This window comes from Vespa velutina, chromosome 22, assembly GCF_912470025.1.
Source record: "Vespa velutina chromosome 22, iVesVel2.1, whole genome shotgun sequence".
NCBI lineage: Eukaryota > Metazoa > Arthropoda > Insecta > Hymenoptera > Vespidae > Vespa > Vespa velutina.
In genome coordinates this window covers 3,242,416-3,264,532 of record NC_062209.1, presented here as the reverse complement: position 1 = coordinate 3,264,532, position 22,117 = coordinate 3,242,416, and the positions used below count along the sequence as shown (strand labels likewise).

The 22,117-nt window shown below is 34.6% G+C and overlaps 2 protein-coding genes across 31 annotated transcripts in view; both read left to right on the top strand.

The window, feature by feature from the left end:
- Positions 1-16,063, top strand: part of LOC124956596 (CUGBP Elav-like family member 1) — a 222,556-nt gene extending 206,493 nt beyond the window's left edge. For 3 of the 28 annotated variants that reach the window (XM_047512620.1, XM_047512622.1, XM_047512623.1), the window contains 11 exons: positions 27-232; positions 2,300-2,431; positions 2,862-3,135; positions 3,735-3,827; positions 4,636-4,677; positions 5,360-5,389; positions 6,305-6,427; positions 6,594-6,641; positions 7,278-7,508; positions 7,625-7,778; positions 10,157-10,455. In XM_047512620.1, coding sequence (XP_047368576.1) covers positions 27-232; positions 2,300-2,431; positions 2,862-3,135; positions 3,735-3,827; positions 4,636-4,677; positions 5,360-5,389; positions 6,305-6,427; positions 6,594-6,641; positions 7,278-7,508; positions 7,625-7,752 — 1,307 coding nt within the window. In that variant the 3' untranslated portion in view covers positions 7,753-7,778; positions 10,157-10,455. Of the gene's footprint in view, positions 1-26; positions 233-2,299; positions 2,432-2,861; positions 3,136-3,734; positions 3,828-4,635; positions 4,678-5,359; positions 5,390-6,304; positions 6,428-6,593; positions 6,642-7,277; positions 7,509-7,624; positions 7,779-7,936; positions 8,374-10,156; positions 10,456-14,870 lie in introns of those variants that run through there. The other 25 variants (XR_007103311.1, XR_007103308.1, XR_007103310.1 and 22 more) reach the window with 25 other exon arrangements.
- Positions 16,064-16,217: 154 nt separating this feature from the next.
- Positions 16,218-22,048, top strand: LOC124956602 (transforming growth factor beta regulator 1). 3 transcript variants are annotated; one of them, XM_047512650.1, is made up of 6 exons: positions 16,218-20,649; positions 20,803-20,920; positions 20,978-21,031; positions 21,105-21,381; positions 21,459-21,678; positions 21,761-22,048. In XM_047512650.1, the coding sequence occupies exons 1-6, from the start codon at positions 20,530-20,532 to the stop codon at positions 21,932-21,934; spliced, it is 963 nt and encodes a 320-aa protein (XP_047368606.1). In that variant the 5' UTR covers positions 16,218-20,529; the 3' UTR covers positions 21,935-22,048. The 3 variants fall into 3 exon arrangements, with proteins under 3 accessions (XP_047368606.1, XP_047368607.1, XP_047368605.1); XM_047512651.1 differs by having other exon boundaries at positions 20,803-21,031; positions 21,765-22,048; XM_047512649.1 differs by having other exon boundaries at positions 20,803-21,031.
- The last annotated feature ends 69 nt before the right edge of the window (positions 22,049-22,117 follow it).

Genomic DNA, 22,117 nt, shown 5'->3' with positions numbered 1-22,117 from the left:
AATAATCATTATTATCTTTGTTTCAGAACGCAAGTTGTTCGTTGGCATGTTATCAAAAAAATACACCGAAAATGACGTCAGAAGCATGTTCAGCGTCTACGGAACGATCGAGGAGTGTTCGGTATTGCGAGACAATGCCGGACAAAGTAAAGGCTGTGCCTTCGTTACCTTCGCTAGTAAACAATACGCTATCAACGCCATTAAGGCCCTTCATCATTCGCAAACGATGGAGGTAAGTAAAATGTTGTGTTACTTAAAGTTGTCTCGATTCATATTTCTCCTAATCATTTAGCGTCCTTCTTAAAAGAATTTACGATATCCATCGAGCTAATTTATTTCTTCGAACGTCATATTTCACGTATCAAAATATAAGATGTTCGCTGAAAAGAGCAAATATTTGGCAAACTGAACGATTTATATATCAGAATCTATAATCCCTTATGCATTTTATGAGCGTTTAAATATTACGATTTTTTATTATATCCTCTCTAAATCATTTTTTAACGAATCAGTAAAATCGAGACGATCCATTATACGAGTTTAGACAAGATGATCTACGGTTGATACGAACGAAAAATGTTCGAGTAGGAAGAAATGCATTTTACGTAGATAACTTATTGTTACTATAAGAAGAAGAAGGAGGAGGAAGAGGAGGAGGAGAAGGGGGAAGGAGGAGGAGGAAGAGGCATCGTTAAGACTTCGCGGCTCGTTTCTTTTCGTGGCGATTCAGCGAGCTTGACGGACATTGGCTCGATGCCATTATCATTCGGAGGAACGTCCGCACATAGTCATCGCACAACCCCGGCTAGTCACCTCGTCACAGTGATATACCGATTTAACTTGGGGTAACCAAAACCGAGCGAAGAAAAAATAGGAAAGATCTTGTATTAGACGACACCTTTGCGATTCGAAACACGCCATCGTGACTTTTCCGCCTTTTCTTTTCTCGTCCGCTCGTCTTGGTTGACATCTTGTTTGCTCTTAGCCTTCTACGACTAAATCGGATTGATTACACGAGGCTACGTCATCCAATCTTTTCCACTAGTTTCTATTAGGCCTATATTCTTAGCAGGTGTAAGAAATTCTACTAACGGTATTACTCGATTAATTAATTCAACAACACCGTTGATCAATGGATGCTTCGTGTATCTTTTACCAGTCTGTTTATTCAATTATAATACCGTAGGTGTAAAAAAAAAAAAAATATCTCCAAATAAATCACATTTAAGGATCTTTCTTTCGTCAAATGCATTATATTTTTAGCCATGAAAAATAAATAGTTTCTCTTCTTTAACGACGTATTAGTAGGAAACGTCATTAGTATTCCAGAAACGAAATAGCAACCACGTTGTCTCGGAAAACTTTAATGAAACCGCATGCATATATGGAATACGTATGCACAAGTCATGCCTGATATCTTCGTACCTGACATCCTCGTTGTTGAATTAATTAATAGATTTGATGCTTTTGGTTTTTTTTTTTTTTTTTTTTTTTTTTTTTTTTCTTCTTTTAATTTTCGTTTTGGATCAAGAAAGAATCATGCAAACGTATTGTCTATTTCTTGAATCTATTTCGATCTCTTTCTAAAATGCATCTACGAGACCTGGAAAAAGTTAGGTTTCTTCTTTAACAGCTTTTCCAGCGGTAGTGCTGGTGCGATCGTTAAAGTGAAAAATAATGTCAGATACTTAAAGGAATTGGCTCGGGTAGGCGAGTCGCAAAATGCATTCCGCATACTCCATGGAATTGTTTCGTTAGCCGTACTGATGCTACCGTTACGCCTATGTCACGTGCTATTTCGAATAGTAAAAGCGAGCCGTGCCAAGGCATGCGAGCACGACGACAATTCCATTTTAATATCATGAATATTTCGTATTCGAATACTCGTATTCGAGTTCCTCGAACTTCATTCTCTTCTCCGATCACCCGCTTTAATAATTTGTATTTTATTTTAATCGATCTGTCATCTTTCATGCGGTAGATTCGAGCATTCCATTCAAATTCGTTCATAATTCGAATTATTAAAAATAATCCTATCTCGAAAAGAATCCTCTCGTTTTAACGTATCCACTTACGGCCGAACTTATGAACCAGTATTTCCGATGATCTAACCCGAGGGTCCATCCAGGTCGTTCGTCACGATGAATTTAAAATTGAAAAGAATAAAAAGAATAAGAATGAAGGAAACAATAATTTTCCATGAATTTCATATCCGTATAAACCGTACGACTCGCGAGCTCATATCTGAATAAGCAACGTTCTACATTTCCCGTATTACAAAATTTTACATGCTTTTCAGGGATGCTCATCACCTCTGGTTGTGAAATTCGCTGACACACAGAAGGAAAAGGATCAAAAAAGGATGCAGCAAATTCAAGCGAATCTCTGGAATATCGCAGGAGTCAACATGGCGCCGCATTACCTGACGACGGTCCGTATATCTTTAATATTTCACAGCGAACCTTTTTCCTCGAAATCAACGATTCCATTTGCATCAAGGGACGAAATAAGTTTTCCATAAATTCGCGATCGCCGAACGAAAACATCTCGAGTTCCGTGAGAACTTTCCTTACTTTCTTATCTTACATGGATATATATATATATTTTTTTCCTTTTCTATTTACATATGTATATATGTAGATAGACAAAATTAAAGCGAAAGGAAATTGACGCAATCATTTGCAAGTAAATAAAATTCGAATAATAAAAAATTGATCTTGCCTTGATCCCGAGATTGATGGACGATGATTCGATTTTATTATTTACGAAGGATAACAAGATTCTCTTGAAGTAAAAGGAAAAAAGAAAAAAAGGGAAAGAAAAAAAATATAAGAATAAATGGTTTCTAAAACGTTTTTCAGGGTGAGACGCATACGCTGGCGCCGTCGTCGTTGCAGTTGTTGCAGCAGTTGCAAGCGACAACGAGTGCGGCCACCCCGGTAGCCGCCGGCGCCGGAGCGAACGCTCTCTCGAGTGTTCAGCATCAGCTGTTGCTACAGCAGCACCTTGGCCTCGGTGCAGCTACCCCCGCACACGCCGCTCCACCTGCTGTTCCAAGTCCACCGGAGATTAATCCTGCCAATCTCCAGGGTCTAGCGACTCTCGCGTCCCTCGGTAACTCCGCTGGTGAGTATGGTCAGTGTCCATCATTTTCATTTTATTTTCGCTTTTTCGATACCGATATCAACGATCTCCCTTCTTCCTTTTCCTTCACTTCCCATATCTCGCCAATATATATACATATATATATATATATATATATATGTCTCATAATACAAATCTTTATATATATATATTTCAAACATCATACGAATCCGCAAAGAATCCGAAATTTGTCCTGATAATAATAAAATTGAATATTTTATATATACTTGGGAATCGTGCCAAAGTCTTGCTTGGCTCGAACGTCACGTGAACGTAATTATTAAAGCGATTTAATATACGTGTTTATTGTATGCTGTTGAAAAACCGATGATCATTTGATGACGTATCGTTACATCCGTGGAAAAAACGGTGCCATTACGAAACATTCTTTTAACATAACAACGTACATACATACGTATTTATTTATACCTGTGATTCTTCTTTATCATTTACTTAACAAACTTTTCCGATTGACAATTATTTTATTTTATTTTACGATTATTTTACGTATACGATTAATTCTTTCAAATTTTTCCATTCATGCGATAATGATTTCGTTCGAACTAAACGCAGTTTTTATCAAATTTCAGCAAATGCTGGTGTATCGCCGATGAGTATGCAAAATCTTGTTACATTGGCAGCTATGACTGGCGGAAACGGCAACCTTCAAGTGTCACCAACCAGTGAGTACTATGCATTACGAAACATTGCGTGTGGCTTATTAAATAATTTTTATTAGTCGTTAGAGACAAGATATTGGTTAATATTATCTATTGAAATTTATTTTACGTACAAAACGAAATGATCGTGTATGTTCTTCTTTGGCTCGAAGATAAAAAAGAAAAAAGAAAGAAAAAAAAAAAAAGGAAAAAAAATAGACAAAACAAGAAAATGATAAAAATTAGAGTCGATTAAAAAGGAGAATATACCGTCAACGTGCACAAGTAATTATTATGCTTCTTATACATTATTACATGTTGATCAGCATTCACGAGAGAAAAAGAAAATATCGCTTAAACTTCGTTAATCGTTAATGATCGCATGCATTATTATAATTCCAGGAGAGTAGGTGAACTGTTTAAGCTTTAATAGGTATGCATGGAAACCCAAAGTTCAAAATGGCGGAGTGTGAGAGAGCGCAGCAAATACCCTTTCAACGTTTATATGTATTAACGTTATACTTTAACTCACGTATTCGCTTGTTGTATACTTTAGTATTTAACGTATCAGAATTTTGTGTGCGTTGCAATATATACATGTATACACGTAAATTGGTATTATAATCGATAAACATTGATTGACCGGAGTAATTGGAGTTGTATAAAAAGAAAAAAGGAAAAAGAGGAAAAAAATTTCTGATCGATCTTAAATCTCACGAGATACTTTCGAGTAGCCTGAAAAATGTATATATGTAATACATATATCGGACAATTTCATACATTCGTCACTAACGTTGCTTTGCTAATGTCGTGAACGTGTTCTGTGTTTCAGCGTTAAGCGGACTGGCGAATTCGACAGCAGGTATGTCGCTATGTACGTGTCCCATTGCCTGGTACAGTATTAACAATTACTAAATTAATTTCGATCATACCGAGGACCCTAACTCGTGCAACGGTCTGATTTTCCCATTTCGCTTATTTAATAGTACATACATGTAGACGTATAGGCATACTACCACATCCAAATATAGTATTTCATCTTTCTCTACAACGTTTCAATTTCCACGATGTACTATCTCGTATGCGGTGAATATGACGTAATGTGAATGCGTCGATTATTATGGCTGTAGGATGCCAAATGAATATTTCAATGTAATCGATTAATGGAAGAAATTGAATTTTCGAAAATTCATGAAATTATAGAGCAATGACAGATGCGTTTATAGACTCCCAAAAACCGCGAAAATGATTACAGTCAATTGGTGACCGTGTTACCATATTCATTCATCAACCGTCATTGAGCCAAAGTAAGATACATTAGGAATATTAATTCGGTTGTATCTTTTTTAGCCGATTTTAGTATTCCGTACCAAAATGATATATACTATCTCTTAAGTTATCTTTTTTTAGAGATTAGCCTCCACATTTTTCTTTTTATATATATATATATATATATATATATATATATACATATATATATATATACACATATATTATATATATCCAATCAATCAGTCGTCAGTATTTTAACGATACGCATTTTTTTTCGTGCTTAGCTGCCCTACTCGGGAAGACAGGAAGTACAGGTGAGAATTTACGGAAAACGATATTGTATCGTTGTTCGTCCATCTACTTCGTTGGTTTGCTCGAATGATCCCTTCCTTCGTATTGCATCCTCGTATTATTACGAGAGTTCTTATCTATATCCTTTACATTGATCCTTTCCTCAATTTAACCCGTTCGTTTTTGTGTAAAATTTATATTTTTCTCGCACTACTGCTTTGTTTTTTTTTCCTCCCCTCCACCCCCACCCCCACCTATCCCCATCGAAACAGTGGTACTAATGGCGTATTATTTGCGAATAAAAAAGAACTCACCTTGGCTCGAACAAAATTTGATTCGTAATATATGTCCATATCCGATTTTAAAGAGTTCTCCAAAAACCTGCAACACACTATACACCAATTTAAAGTTATAATAACTTATTAATGATGATTTGTATATACATATATATATATATATATATATATATATATATATATATATATCATATAGTGAGTATTTATTCGAAATGTACAGTCATGGACGTATTTAACTTGTACAAGCTTATTGCAATTAACGAATGCTCAACGTATATCAAATTAATAACCCATTTCTCGTTGTGTAAAAAAAAAGAGAAAAAAAAACTACAGAACAATGGTAGAGAAAGTATTGACCACACTCATAGTAGAGATAGAATGTCAATGAGATATCATATGTGTACCATATTTTTATACGATACTAATCCGATATTTATCGATATACTAAATCCATTTATTATTACCGCTAAAAAGTTAACAAGGATTAAATAGTGAGGGTTGTCCCAACGTCGTAGCATGCAGCATGTTTAGAAAGTTATTATTTTATCGTCGATTAAAGGACGACCGAATTTAAGCACGATTAACATGTTTTTTTAATATCAAAAGATGGAAAATAAATAGACCTTTGTATTCATTTTAAAGGGTCGACCGGTGGAAGCCTAAGTCCTGTAACGTCTCTTGCGCTTAATTCCTTGACAGGAGCACCTTTGAACGGATTGCAGGACTCTCTGAGTAACGCTTATTCGAGCTTGCAGCAGTACGCAGGTAATTGTTTTTAAATCATTTTAAAAGCGTGTCGTTATAAACGACAAAAGCATTGTATGTATAACTATACTATATATATATATACACATATATATGTATATAAATGTTATAATCTGCATTGATCGTAAAGGTGCATTTTCTAACGAGTTAACTGTGCGCATTAAAGCTCTCATTGGAAAGACGACGGTGACCGTGGAAAAGAAAGAATTGCATAGTGAGTAAAAATAAAAAAATAAGAAAAAAATATATATATATATATATTTAAAAAAAAAAAAAAAATAAAAAAAAAAAAAAAAAAATAAAAAAAAAAGAAAGAGTAGAATTGCCAACGCTTAGCTGTGTAAAACGTGCAGTACACTCCGTCATGCGCTATTCCAGTATTTTTAGCCGTCCATCTGGTTCACTTCCGAGCGAATAAAACGACTCTATGCCGATGCACCAGGGCCCGTGTCGTTTATTCGAACGAGTAATCTACATGGACAATTTAGATAAAGCTTCAGTACGAGAATTGTGTTCGTGAAATGGTCGATTTTCGAGATACTTCGTCTTTTTGAGAAAAAATAAAATAAGATGAAGAAAAAAGAATTTACGAGTATAAAATGTAAAATTCCGAAATATAAAATATAAAATATTCAATCAAAATTGAGCTTTGTAACGAAACGAATGTCGTAATTTGATTTTTTTTTTTTTTTTTTTTTTTTTTTTCAAGACGACGAAGCATCTCGAGGAACGAACGTCGGAAGAACGTAAAATAAACATGTTCATGTTCTTACGACTACGATCGAATACAATAATATAGTATTATCGTATAAATCCGTGTCATCCGCTGAATCGAATTTTATTATTTCAGGGTTCCCGGCATTCACGGCGGCAGCGGCTGCAGCAGCGGCGGCGGCGCAAAATTCGAGTTTCAGTGCCGCTGGCAAGCAGATCGAGGGTCCTGAAGGTGGTAACCTCTTCATCTACCACTTACCGCAGGAATTCAGTGATACCGATCTAGCTTCTACCTTTCTACCTTTCGGCAATGTCATATCCGCCAAAGTTTTCATCGATAAACAGACGAAATTGAGCAAATGCTTCGGTGAGTTTTGAATTTCGAAAGAAGGGAAAAAAGAAATTCATTGAAAGTTAGTTAATAAATCGTATCATAGTGTTATAAAATTGTCGATTGAACGAGAACGGTCATATTTCTTTCAGGTTTCGTCTCGTACGACAACTCTGCGAGCGCGCAAGCAGCGATCCAGGCGATGAACGGTTTCCAGATCGGCACGAAGCGACTTAAGGTTCAATTGAAACGATCCAAGGACGCTTCGAAGCCGTACTAGTTGACATCATCCTCGAGCGTTCGTAGGTAGATACCAAGGACTATGGATATTAGAGCTTTGGTCTTACTATATCAGTTAGCAATATCTATTTTTCTCATAGTCGGACTCGTATTCGCGCGATTAGTTTCTGGTTAAATCGTAACGAGAATAACAACCGACTTACGGGATTTTTTCGACTCCTCAGGCAGACAGGGCCGCCATTACGATTCGAAGGAGCTATCGGAAAACAGTATTTCTTCCTTGGACGTGCAACCACGTACGATCCTCTAGTCAAACAGTATTTATAGAAGAAAATCGAAGTAACGATAAGGCGCGGTGTCCAAGAAACAACGACTTACCGGCGTCGCTCGGTCGTATCGTTTATTTCACTTATAGATCAAAGCTAGGCTCTCCCCGTTCCCTCCCACCGCTACCCCCAATTCCCAAATTGTAACGAAGCTGTGATACTCGAAAAGACTTTTTTTCTTTAGATTTTTTACGAACGAGAATTAAAGTATCGTCCTTTTTAAAATTTGCTTTCTACCATATATGTATATATACATATAACTCGGCTTTCTCTCTTTTATTCCGTCCTATTCTACATATATATATATATTTTATAATATATACTTTTTATATTTATCAACGTGTTTTAATCATTTCGTTTCTAATCATACATACATATCTATACATTTTACATATACATATACATATACATATACGCACACATACATACATATATATATATATATATATATATATATATATAATTTATATGATCGCGTTACAGTCGTTGTCAAGAAAGTTCTATGATATTTTGCAACCGTGATTAAATAAATAATAGTCAGTAGCTATTATTCATAGGTCTTTCGCAGGACGTATACACGTGTATTAAATAGAGAAGAAAGGATAAACTTGAAATCAAATCTCCTCTCACAAATCACCTATATTTGTCGTACGCTATTCATTTATCGTACCAATAACGCGCTTTCGATGTTCGTTCCTTCGACTTTCGAAGGTACGACAGAAGTACCTATTCCCTCGTTCAACCCCCTTTCTAAGTTGTGTAATCAAACTCGTTTCGTTGCAAAAGGCTGCCAGTTTAAAGCTTACTGTGCTAACTCGTTGCACAAAGTGAAGTTACGTACGTGAAGTTTACTAACAGACACATACATACATACATTATACACAACATACGGCTTTGTAGATAACTATATATATAAACACAGACACACACACACATATATATATATATGTATATATGTATATGTGTATATATATGTATATATATATATATATATATATATATATATATAGTTTCGCTTCGAAAATTTTCACGCAACGTCGGTAGTAACATTAATCGTGGAATGAAAAATTCTAGCTCCTTAATTTTCTCGTTCGAATCGTCTCATTCGCACGTCGTGAATCCATGCCGTTGAACGTTTACGGGATGCACGAAATTCTCGATGCATACCCATCTCGCTATTATATTATTCACTAAGCCTTATTTATGGTTAATCACGCTACTAGTACGCTTCTATTAGTTGGTAAAGACTAACAACCATTGCCATGTGTTTTCGGAATGCCGGTGCCCGTCGCGTGCTATTCGGCACCGTCGTCTATCGTTCTCATTTGAATGTACAAAACATATTATACATACGATATACATATGTAGATATCTAACACATTCCCTTCTCCAAGGGAGAACTAATTTTTCAAATGAAGGGACTATCAGAAACTCGTGAGAACTATCGGCGAATGATGGTGCTGCTTTTGTCGCGAGTGATGCGAACGAGGCCCCAAATAAATATATATATATATATATATATATATGTGTGTGTGTGTGTGTGTTGTGCACGTACCACGTTTGATGATTATTCAGAACGATTTCGTAAACGACGTCGAACTGCGACGGACGGGAACAATTCGTAAAGTCAAAGCAATTTTGGGTCCTCGTTTGTTGAATCTCAGTCTAAAATCGACGACGGTCCGGACGTAGTTATACCTGTGTGCACGATGCACGGTGTGTTTTCGTACCTCTGAAAAGGCTTCGCAAATGGGCATTTGTAATCTAGTGGGGCTAGCTAGTCTTTCAGGTTTTCCCTTTGCTAATGACGAGGACGCTCGCGAAAGGAAAACTTGGATGGATGGCTAGCTAGCTGGCTGGCTGGCCAACTAGGTGTAGCTTGTGTGCCCTTTTATCTGTCTCTCTGTCTCTCTGTCTCTCTCTCTCTCTCTCTCTCTCTCTTTCTCTACTTTTCTAACCTCGTCGAAAGAGCGAGGAACGATCGACTAAAGAGAAAGTTCGCTTTGCGTGGCCTCAGAAAGGTACGAGCTATCCAGCGTGCATCTCGCATCCGAGGATATCCTACATATCTGGTGTGTGGTGGTGACTAACCTGTCCGTGTGTTTGTTTGTGTGCCAGCAGGTGGCCTGTGACGTTGTGACCGTGTACTCTCGATCGGAGTCGCCGTGCCATGTCAATCTCAGTCAGTCAGTCAGTCAGTCAGTCAGTCAGTCAGTCAGTCAATCGATCGGTCGATCGGTCAATCGATCGTCTTCGATCGTCGACCAAGTCGGTCAATCAGTTACGACTCCTTGGTCAGTCTCTCGATCGGTCTCTCTGTGTCTGTCGGTGCTGCCTGTACAAAAAAAAAGAAAAAAAAAAAAAAAAAAAAAAAAAAAAGAAAAGAAAAAAAACACCAAAAAGAAAACACACAAAAACAAAAAAAAACATAACCACTACTCCCCCATCTTTCTCTCTAAGACTAATTGGTCACCGTTGTGTCCAACCATTCCTGGCAGATCATCACCAAATTCTCCTGCACTCTTCCTATCTTATCCTTCGACTATTATCTCCTTCGCATAGAGAGAGAGAGAGAGAGAGAGAGAGAGGGAGAGAGAGAGAGAGAGAGAGAGAGAGAGAGAAATCCATTCGTGTGCCTGCGAATTTCGCGCGGAACTGTCTGCGATTCGACGCGATCTTTAAGCGTGGTTAAAATAATGGGAACGAGAGAAAAGGAATCCTTGTTGATCGTCAAGACTACTTCTGAGCAGTACAAAGTATTTCCCGTGGGACAAAGAAGAAAGGAACAAGAGGAAGAAGAAGAAGAAGAAGAAGAAGAAGAAGAAGAGTGGTGTTCTAATGACGGAGAACGAGAGGATTCCGAATACGCGTACGAAGCTCGAGAGCAAAGAGAGACCGAAACGGAGCCCAAGCGCGTCCTACCAGGATTCAAACAGATCCTTCGTGTCTGGGAAAAAAAAATCTGCGACTATTCTTCCTCTCCTGTGATGTGTACGTACATATACGTAAACGTGTTTTATTCCTCGTATCACGGTCTAAAGTCGAAAAGAATAGGATCCTGAGGATCTTAGACGTGAAATACCCTTTCTTGACGTTCCAATAGGCTAAGAAAGGATCGTTCTTTGGACCACCAGACTCGAGAGAAAAAGAGACAAATAGAAGAATGGAAAAACGAATGGGAGGAAGATAGGACGTAACGCTGCGAGAATACATTAGATACATATATATATATATATATACATATAGATATATATATTATTATGTATATTAATCGTTGACTGAGATTTATTTTTATCGGCTCACTGTCGGAGTCCGCCGTCGGTGTCGAAGCGCCTGTTTGTATACATACGTGCCGGCAATTTGGACATATATAGATAGTAGATGTGTAAAGAATAAAAAGAAAAAAAAAACAACTAAAAGAAAGAGGTATAAATTAAAAAGGAAAAAAACAAAAGAGTGTATGGGGCAGGGAGGGGGGATAAAACCCGGGTAAGCGGGTGTGGGGAAGATAGACCAACGTTGGGAGTACGTCGAGTCCTTTGTTTGACTCCTTTGATGTGCGAGGACTTGTTGCGCGTTATGTATCCAGATTCTGCGAATATACCAAAAATCAAGAAAAATAAGAAAATGAAAGAAACGTAAAAGACGAAAGAAAAGATAAATAAAATAGAGCTGACATACACGCTCACTCACTAACTCACACACTCTCACATACACACACACTCACAACACATTCTCACATTCTAACAGAGGAAAAAAGCGAAAAGTAGTAGTAGAAAAGACAGAGACATATGTAAGAGACATTTTGTAATTGACTTTGTGATAAGACTGTATCATATGTAGGATCGAACTAGGATCGCTTTTTAATAATAAAAAGCCGTGCAATTAAGGGCCTGATAGGAAACGACAGTGGGAGCGAGTGAATGGGAAATGAGAGAAAGGGACCGAGCGAGTGTGAGCGAGAAAGAAAGAGAATATCGATGGGACACCTTGAAATTTTCGGAATTTCCGTCGATCGAATACGTATTATTTAAGAAACGCGCGGACTCGTTTAAGAAATAAATGGAATTAAAACATCATTATGGCATCGAGAACGCATGTGAGTAACACATTCAGCCGCGTTTCCCGATCCACGTCACGTCCGACTCGATCTCGTAGACTTACATTCAACGAGAATTTTCAAAATTCGACGCGGTCGAATCTCGAAATTTTACCCGATATTAGGCGTAACACGTACGATACAATATTGATTTTTATTATTCGGTTCTCTTACGAAAAATCGACTACGCGTTGTTGTGATTTGATGAAAAAAGCTGATATATTTGAAATTACAATCGTATTATGTAGAAGAAAATATGTAGAAGAAAAAAAAATGAAACGGAATTAAAATAAATGTAAAGAAAAAAAAAAGGAAAAGAAAGCGCGTCTGATTAAGGGTTAATTAGATTAAATAAGAACTCGAGATTCGACGCCGAACAAATTGACATTCCTTCTTCCACTAGACTCTCGTAACAACGTCGGGAGACGAAGAATCAAGATAAAGAAAAGAAAGAGAGAAAAAAGAAGAGAGGGAGTGAAAAAGAAAAAGAGGGAAAGTGAAAGAAAGATAAAGAGAATGGATTCACAATCCCCTAGTCTATTTGTTTTGTTCGTGTCTATTGTTCGGTCGCCAATTTTTCTAACATCGATGCATCATTTTTGGATTTCGTCCCACCATTCGTCTCTTTCTTCGTTTCTTCTTCTTCTTTCACGCGTTATTAATTATTATGTGAGTATTTTGATGTGCGTTCGCGCGCGTGCACCCTCACACACACATACACACACACATACACGCGCGCGCGCACATGCACACACACATACACGTGCGCGCGCAAAAAAAAGAAACATATACACTTGCAGACACATATGCGTCAAACCAAATGTGCGAAGCGTCCAGCGTCTTGGCAAATTATTTTTTAAGAGAGAAAAAGAAAAAAAAAATAAGGAGGCATATGACAGACAAAACAAACGTAAGACGCAACGCGGTTTCGCGGTATTGACGCTGCGACGCTTCGCGTTAAGTTACCAAAGACGTGTCTTTAATTAATCAATGTACTTATGCCAAGGCTAACGACTAATCAACACATTGATCGACATGATGACTAACAAAGTGAGAAATCGGGCACGCGTCGTCTTGTTTGTAGTATCTCACCTCCACTTTTACACTTCACACGTACATTTATACATAATTACACGTATAATACATGATACACGTAAACAACAACAAAACTAGAGCCTAGTCAAAAAAGTATCGTTTGCGGTCATTAATATCGCCTATATAACATATATATGTTGTGTCGTCACGATGAACCCTGGCACAAGCGTTTTTATTAATGTCTGTGCTACTAATGTTTCTTCGGATCACTATTATCGTTATGTCCATTTTTACCGCGCTGCTGATTAACGTCGTTGTTATTATTATTATTATTATTATTATTATTATTATTATTATTATTATTACTATTATCATTATTATTATTATTATTATTACTATTATCATTATTATTATTATTATTATTATTAGTTATTATTATTAGATATATGCTATTTTTATTATTATTATTATTATTAATACTGTATTATCATTAATAGCTAGGAGCATTATTGAATATTATCGATACTCTAAGTTACTACAATCATTTATTATCACTTATATGTATTATCGACACTAAGTCGCGACGTATCAACGTCGATCGCTAGTTAATTCGCTTAATAATATTTTTTGGCAGTCGGCACATGTCACGACGCATCAGGCAGGTACTTCTACGTATGTATAATATGCGTTTTTCGCAAAGGATATTCGTTGCAATTGACTACGTTTTATTATAAGAATAGTGAAGAAGATGTGCCCTCATATAATGAAGGCAGTTATCAGTCAAGCAGAAATCACTCGTAATGTTGCGTACTTTCGTTGGCGGGCAGACTTAAAAAAAAAACGATTTTTAGTAAACGAATCGAAAATTAATTATGATCGTTTAATTTTTCAATGTACTTAACGTTCGACAATCGCGAGATAATATTTCTGAGTTCTCTCTCTCGACACAGTTTCTAGATTAACATACTTAAAGAAAATTGTAAGAAAACTTTTAACGACCTGAAATAGGGGTCTTTAGCTTTGTTACCTCGTAAAATTATTCGCGAGTGTAAAATCAAAAGCAAAAAAAAAGGAAAAAAAAAAGGAAAGAAAGAAAAAAAGAAACAAGGAAGAAAAAACAAAAAAAAAAAAAAATAAAAAAACAAAAAATATTGCGAATACGTGGAGAGCGCGAGGACAAAACGCGCAATCGTTAGATACGTCTAACGAAAAGGAAAAGGAGAATCTAACGCATCATCGGTGAATCTGCTCGGCTTCGAAATTATGCGAGACGTCGTTACGCAGCTTATCATGGCACACACGAGCATTATTGGCCTTATAATTAACCGCTGTTATTAGTAATATTATTATCCGACCTTTAAACTACACACATACATACATACACGTGCACACACATACAAAAGTACATATGGCATAACGTTTATTTTTTAAAGCTAAAGTTATTACCTCCTAAGACTATCGTTACCGATGAGTATACCTCGTCTTTACAATCCCCCTCGTTAATAATTTGTTGTACTTCTTTATATCATGTCTTTTTTTCCTTTATCTCGTTTTTTTTCTTCTTTTTTTTTTTTTTTTCTTTCTTTTATAGAGTTCGTTTGGTTTTGTTTTCTTTTATTATTATTATTATTATTATTATTATTATTATTATTATTATTATTATTATTATTATTATTATTTTTCCTTTTCTTTTTTTAGTTTTGTTCGTCTCTGCCACGTTTACCTTCTTCTTTTCGGTGCTCAAATACATGTATATCTCTTTACATGTACTCCTTTTTTTTAAGTGCAATCGCACTGATGAGACGAATCACGAAGGCGTTTCGTGAAAAACGCGTGTAAGATTCTCGTTGCTCGTCTTAGGGCAACGTCAAGTGATCGGATTAAAGGACATGCGAATTTGTACGCGATACGTATATGTAGTAGCATCGTCGTAAATTACTTTGATGCGAACATTTTTAAAAGAAGAAATAAAAGCCTTTAGAATTTTTATAAATTTATAATCGGTCGAATGTGGCCGTTTTGTTTTTAAGAGTATCCGTTCGCATGCACGCGCCCTGACCGAGTTCGTATCGAAGTAATTTCTGTTTCTCGATGGTATATAAAAAATGCAGATCGATCGATCGATCGATCGATCGATCGATTTCCATCTCTGTCTCCCTTTTTGAAACGATTTTAATTACTCACTGTGAAATCTAATGAAATTTGTAAGGTGGTGATCTCATCGCACATATACAAATAACAAGTATTAATTTTTGATTCGTGGTAGCATGTTACGTCGTTCCGTTATTTCGTTATTTCGTTATTTCGTTATGCATTGCATTTGTGTTTCAAAGGGGAGGGGGGAGGGGAGGACGAAAGATCATATTAAAAAAGAAAGAAAAGAAAAGACAAAGAGAGACGATCGATCTGCATATTTTCACTTCGTGCGTGTCGTGTTATATCTCACGTGCGTATGTGTATGTGTGTTTGTATACACACTTCATGTATATATATATATACATATGTATATATATATATATATATACACATATATCAAGAGATGTGGATATATTTCTTTTTTCTTTTTTTTTCTTTTCTTTTTTTTTCCCATGTATACGCGTATGTACATATGCGGATAGATAAATGTACACATTCACATGCGCAAATCCGTACGTTTATGTTTCCGACATTTTCGCGTTATATTTCTCTTTATTATTTTATTTCGTTTCTTTGCCAAACGCAAGAAAAAAAAAAAAAAAAATAGACGGCCGGCAAGAAGAAGAAAAAATAAGTATCGTTTCGAATTATTGTCGTACTTTAATTTCTTTGGTTTCTTTTCCAGTCGGACTGCGCGATTAGCATGTGGCGTATGTTGAAATAACAATATATATATATTTATTTTGTTGGTTTAATTTTTATTCGCTTTATTGCCATCCCCATTCCTCGCTCCCTCAAATTCTCGTGTTTGGCTGTATACGGTATAAAAAATATCATCTATTAGGCTTTTCTATGCTACTTTTGTTAACGCTGCGATATGCCTATGTATCTGCATATTCGTTAAATGATTCGAATGTAATCATCCCTGATCGATCGCAAATAAAAGAAAATAGAAAAAGAAGAAAAAAGGAAAGAAATAAAAAAAAAAAAAATACTAATATATAAAAATATTAATAAATGAAATTATTCTCGCGATTAAGAGATATCGGATATAATTTAGCAGATACCTTCGCTAAATCCTTTTCGATTAACAAAGGGAGCAATAAAAATGTCGTGTGCGTAACTCTCTCTGCTATACGTTTATCACTGCATTCACATCTTCTTTTACTTTCTGTATTTCATCTACTTGCGTGTATAACGCCAAAATATTCTAACTATAAGTATTTTAATAATGCTCTTGCATATCATCGCGCGATATGTATGTACGTACAAAAGAAAGAAAAAAAAAAAAAGAAAGAAAGAAAGAAAGAAAGCGAAGAGGGGAAAGAGCAAGATAGACACACTGTGCGCTTGGCGTTATCAATGAAAAGAAAGAAAGAAAGAAAAAAAAAAAAAGAAAAAAGGAAAAAAGAAAAGAAAAAGAGAAGATAAAACAAAATAAAATAAAAACGCGTGTAGGGAAAACGAGTACGAGAAGAAAAAAAAAAAGAAAAAAAAAAGAAAAAAAACCAGAAGGAAGAAAATACATTTTAAAAGAAACACTATGGGAAAACATTTGGAACGTATTTACGTGTATATTACATACTTTCTTATACATAATATACTTATAAATTTCTCTTCGTAAAAGAGCGTTCGAAGAAGAACGAAACGGGTGTAGATTTTGGGCTACGTGCAACCTTTGAGAGACGATATAATTATTGATTTTTTAAAATCACGAAAATAGAATTTTGATACATTGTATACATTTTGTATATAGAAAAATATGCTATGTACGTTCGATCGCTATCAATCCATGGATGTTTACTGTATTCTACCTAATTTCATTCATTCTTTACACTGTGAGATACCCAAATTTTTCCCGCGTTGACGCGTACGCAAGGCGTATATATACACATATACATATATATACATATATATATATACATATATATATATATATAGGTATGGATGTAAGTATGTATGTACATAAAATACGTACATACGTAATGTGTACGTCGTTTATATTCGAGGATGTACTTAAAGGCCAAATTTGAGAAAACAAAGTTCGTCGGTGTATATTGAAAAATGAAAAGATACACCTAAATATAGGCTCGTATTCTTATCGCTTTATTCGTAAACAAATCGTACGTATAATATGCGTACGTAGATCATCACGATAAAGCTGAGCATCAAACACTATTCCTTCTTCGTGTAAGCTAATCGATCGACGCGATAAAGGGTAAGGATGCGAATCTAAAAAAATCTACGAGCGTATTATTCTTAAGTAATTCATCGCAATGCGCGTCGCAAACTCTGAAAATGTGATTATCTTTCACCCTTAGGATTATAAAAAAAAAAAAGAGAAAAAAAAAGAAAAAAAAAAATAATGTACAGAATGCACAAGGAACTATAACAATCACACAGAATGAAGAAGTCATAATAGGTACACACAGACACTGTACATAATTCATATGTAGTCGATAAGAATATTTTTTGTACGTAGTCAATTTAGAGTAAAAATTCTATCGCTGCATCGCGCCAATTCGTTCTTCGCCACTCTTTACGAAACAAAAAAAAAAAAAAAAAAAAAAGAAAAAAAGAAAAAAAAAAGATTCAAATGCGAAATTCATTATGAACGAAATGAATTATCTTGTATTTTATTTTATTAACGGTGACGATATTCGTATTTTCTCCTTTCCCCTTTGATACTTTGATTATCAACGATTCTTTCTAATTGATTTCGAGCTTGAGAATAATTCTCTCCACGATCTCCACGTTCTATCGATAATATTTTATTCCTATCGAATCTCGGAACAAATTCAAAACAATTTATATTATATTTGTTTGGTACCTTATTAAAATTAAAAAAAAAAAAAAAGAAAAAAAAAGAAAAAAAATATGGAATATGAGAAAAAATTTATATTGCAAAATTATCATATTATTAATATCGACGATCGATGATATATAGCATGTAAAATCGTTAAATCTATAAACGACATTAATGTCATCTCTATGATTGATCTATATCTCTGGAATTATATTTTATTTATGTCAATTGTGCAAAATGTTAAAAGAATAATTGATCCTTAAATCGAAAAAATTAATAGATTGTGTTTCCATATCGGCGATTTTTCAATTGCACCACGCTATTTCATCGATCAGCAAAAAACAGGATATAGTTGGTGCAGCCTGAAGATTTTAGAACGTTCAGAATTTTAATTAAACGAACAAATTGTTCTTGGCGTCGCTTCGAAATACGTTAGTCAGAGTGAACGAGATGTACGCGATGAATATAATAACGCAGAGTATCGAGAGAGAGAGAGAGAGAGAGAGAGAGAGAGAGAGAGAGAGAGAGAGAGAGAAGAGTGTGAAAATGTTATGGGATCTTCTTTATCCATTAAAAATCGCTACGTTTTGACATGAATCGTTCATTAAAACTAATCTCCTGTAAATATTGCTCGTACATCGAACTGTTCTTGTAAATACGGATATTTCATTGTATGATGTATGATAAATAATGAATTTTCAACGGACCATATCATAGCGTTTGCTATTTCTCCTAGGTATGTATATAAAACAAGAATCGTAACATTTTCTTTTCGTTCATTTAATTATTTCTTCGTCGTTATTCTATCGTCTAATTCAATGCAAAAGTGGTCATAGTCAAAGACGCGTAGAAATACAAAAGCTTCTCTAATGAGAATAAATCTTATCAAGGAGAATGATCTTCGTTTGATGTTTCGATAATCTTGAATGTAATAACGAGGTGCAAAGGTAATGATCCAATAACGATCGGGCCACTCCTCATCGATATAAATGGTTTACGCGATTTTTAGGATAGCTTAACGTATATCGAAGAAGCTACGAATTATGATGTCTCTAAATATAATATCGATCTAGATTTTATATAACGCGTACAAGAGAGAATCTGAAAGATTGAAAGTAAGAAAGAGAGAGAGAGAGAAAGAGAGCATGCGAGTGCGCGTTGCAAAATACACGTTCGGCAGATTAATAAATCGTATTTTCGAGATATATTTTGTTCGTCAAATTATTATACCAATATCATGCGCCATTCCTGCCATCCTTAATAAAATATCCATAGATTTATGTCGATGTGCACGAATTAAACGTAAACTTGATTACGTTCCTTTTTACTTAACCTTCAAATAAACTTATTGAAAAAAGGGAAAAAAAAAAACGCAAAAATCTCGATTACTCATATTAATGCATAATAAATTTGAAAGGAAAGAATTTACTTACATAAAAAAAGAATATCATTTACTCATTTTCCCTTTTTTCAAATATCTCGGGTCGGCTTTTCGAAATTTTTTTTTTTTTTCTTCTTTAGACTCATCGTTATACACGGCTGCAAGCTCGTATTAAACGTACGATATTCAAACTGATACGTATCTTTATATAATAATCAAGTGAATGAAGAAGAAAAAAGATTGGCGAATAATTTTCTGCTGAATATCTAAATAAACATAATCAGTTACTAACCTGTTGAATGTTATCATTAGTATACAGATATCTAAGAACGAAAATAATTTTGAAAGCGTATCGCGACAATAATCTTAAATCTTACGCGAGATCAGATATACCTTCGTATGCATACGCGCGACTAAATACTAACGGTTATTTTCTGGGCCGATGCACACAAAGCTCGTATTAAACGTACATATTCAAACTGATACGTATCTATTTATAATAATCAAATGATTGAAAAAGAAAAAAGATTGACGAATGATTATCTGCTTAATATTTAAATAAACATAATCAGTTACTAACCTGTTGAATGTTATCATTAGTATATAGATATCTAAGAACGAAAATAATTTTGAAAGCGTATCGCGATAATAATCTTAAATCTTACGCGAAATCAGAAATACCTTTGTATTCATACGCGCGACTAAATACTAACGGTCATTTTCTGGGCCGATGCGCACAAAGCTTTCTCATTGGTTGATATTAATACATTATTGACCAATCAAAGAATAAATAGAAAATGGTATACTCGATTAATATATTTCTCGAACATATTAATAATTATTTCAAATCTTCATCGAATTGGTTCTAAAAAAATATAATTATTGAGAATATTTCATTATTTTGCATTTTAAGTCGAATGGTTGCAACGAAAAGGTTTTTAGAATTTTACGCAGAACTTAACCTCTCAACTGTCAAAACAAAAAATTTAGTTGGTTAGATTGATTATTTTTAACATCTTTTAATATATTTTAATATGTCTCAAGTATATGACAATTATTATAATGATTATCATAAAAATGCTGAAATGCAGCAGAATTTAAAATATAAAAAGAAATATCGGAAATTGAAAAGAATTGTGAAGGACACAGTTTTTGTAAGTTGAGATACTATTTATATAAGAAAAGTTATACTGAAAGATTTGCTCTTTCTTTCATATCTGTTTTTGGATACAGATATTTATATATTAATTTTTTTCAAGTATTTATTTATCAATAGAATAAACATTTATGTTAACTCATGATTTTAGGAAAATGCAGCATTATGCGATCAAGTGGCACAAATGCAAGAAAATCTTATGCTTATGAAAGAAGAGAGACTTTTTCTCCTACGAAAATTATGTCAGCAACAAGGAGAGATAGACCCAGGTACAATGATGGTACGATCTCAATCGAATAATCTTAATTCCTCTTCTTTCAATTCAGAATGTTCTACGCCTAAGAAGACAGTAAAGAAGAGAATCTCAATGGATGCCTCGGGTACAAAGGACTACTAACATAATTTTGTAGTATAATCATTTTGAATAATGTTAATATAATATTATATTTACAGAGACTAAAGTTAAGCCAAAACGATATAACAAAACAACAAGAAGAGCAGTAAACCTAATACCTTTAGATGTAAATGGAAGACCTATATTTCCTATTTCATTAGGTGATCTTACAGTATATTCTCTTGGTGAAGTGGTTTCAGATAGAATTGCATATCATACAGAAGACCTCATTTTTCCGGTAGGATACTGTAGTACAAGAATATATGCTAGTTTACGCGATGTAAGAGCCAAAAGTTTATACACTTGCAAAATTTTGGATGGTGGATCGAGACCTAGGTAACAATAAAATTTCTTTTATGACAAATCAATCCAAATATATAAATCCAAATTAAATAGAATTTTATATTTGATAGATTTGAAATAGTCTCTGACAATGATCTCGATCAAGCATTAGTAGGATCTACTCCCGACGAATGTCATTCACGATTATTAACAGCCATTTCCCCTGCTCTTCGCTCAATAACACCGAGAGGAGCTGATTTTTTTGGTGTTTCACATCCTACAATTCAAAATCTTATACAAAGCTCCCCAGGAACTCGCAAACTTATCGCATACAAACAACAACGTTTCGAAGTTCGTAAAAAATAATTGCAAGGAAATATGAAGAATTTATAAAATGATTTTTATGAAATTCTATTTTCTATATTTTTTCTAGGTAGGTAAGAATCATATTATTGAAAGAGGTACTAGTCCTATGATAGAAGAAGAGGCAGACCCAGGATTAGGATTTGCAGCTCTTCATAAACACTATGCGCTATCTAATTCTTATAGAATTAAGGAAGAACCTTCAGATCACGATCTTTTAGCTCTTCAAGATTTACTTTCATGATTTTTTCAACAAAAATAACAAATACATTTTAACTCTTTCTTTTATAATTCTTTACTTTTCTTTCTCTATTGAATGTGAACACAGAATTATAAATATAGTTTTCCTAGACGAGTATATTTTATTTTTTTATTTAAAAAAAATTACAACAGAGTAGAATGTACCAAATATTTATTATTTTTAAAT

What these genes read in the sequence shown, in the direction of transcription:
- LOC124956602 (XM_047512649.1), top strand. Translation starts at nt 20,530, where the DNA reads ATGTCTCAAGTATATGACAATTATTATAATGATTATCATAAAAATGCT. An exon ending in TTGTGAAGGACACAGTTTTT is followed by an intron (nt 20,650 to 20,802) that starts GTAAGTTGAGAT and finishes TCATGATTTTAG; the next exon opens with GAAAATGCAGCATTATGCGA. An exon ending in AATCTCAATGGATGCCTCGG is followed by an intron (nt 21,032 to 21,104) that starts GTACAAAGGACT and finishes TTATATTTACAG; the next exon opens with AGACTAAAGTTAAGCCAAAA.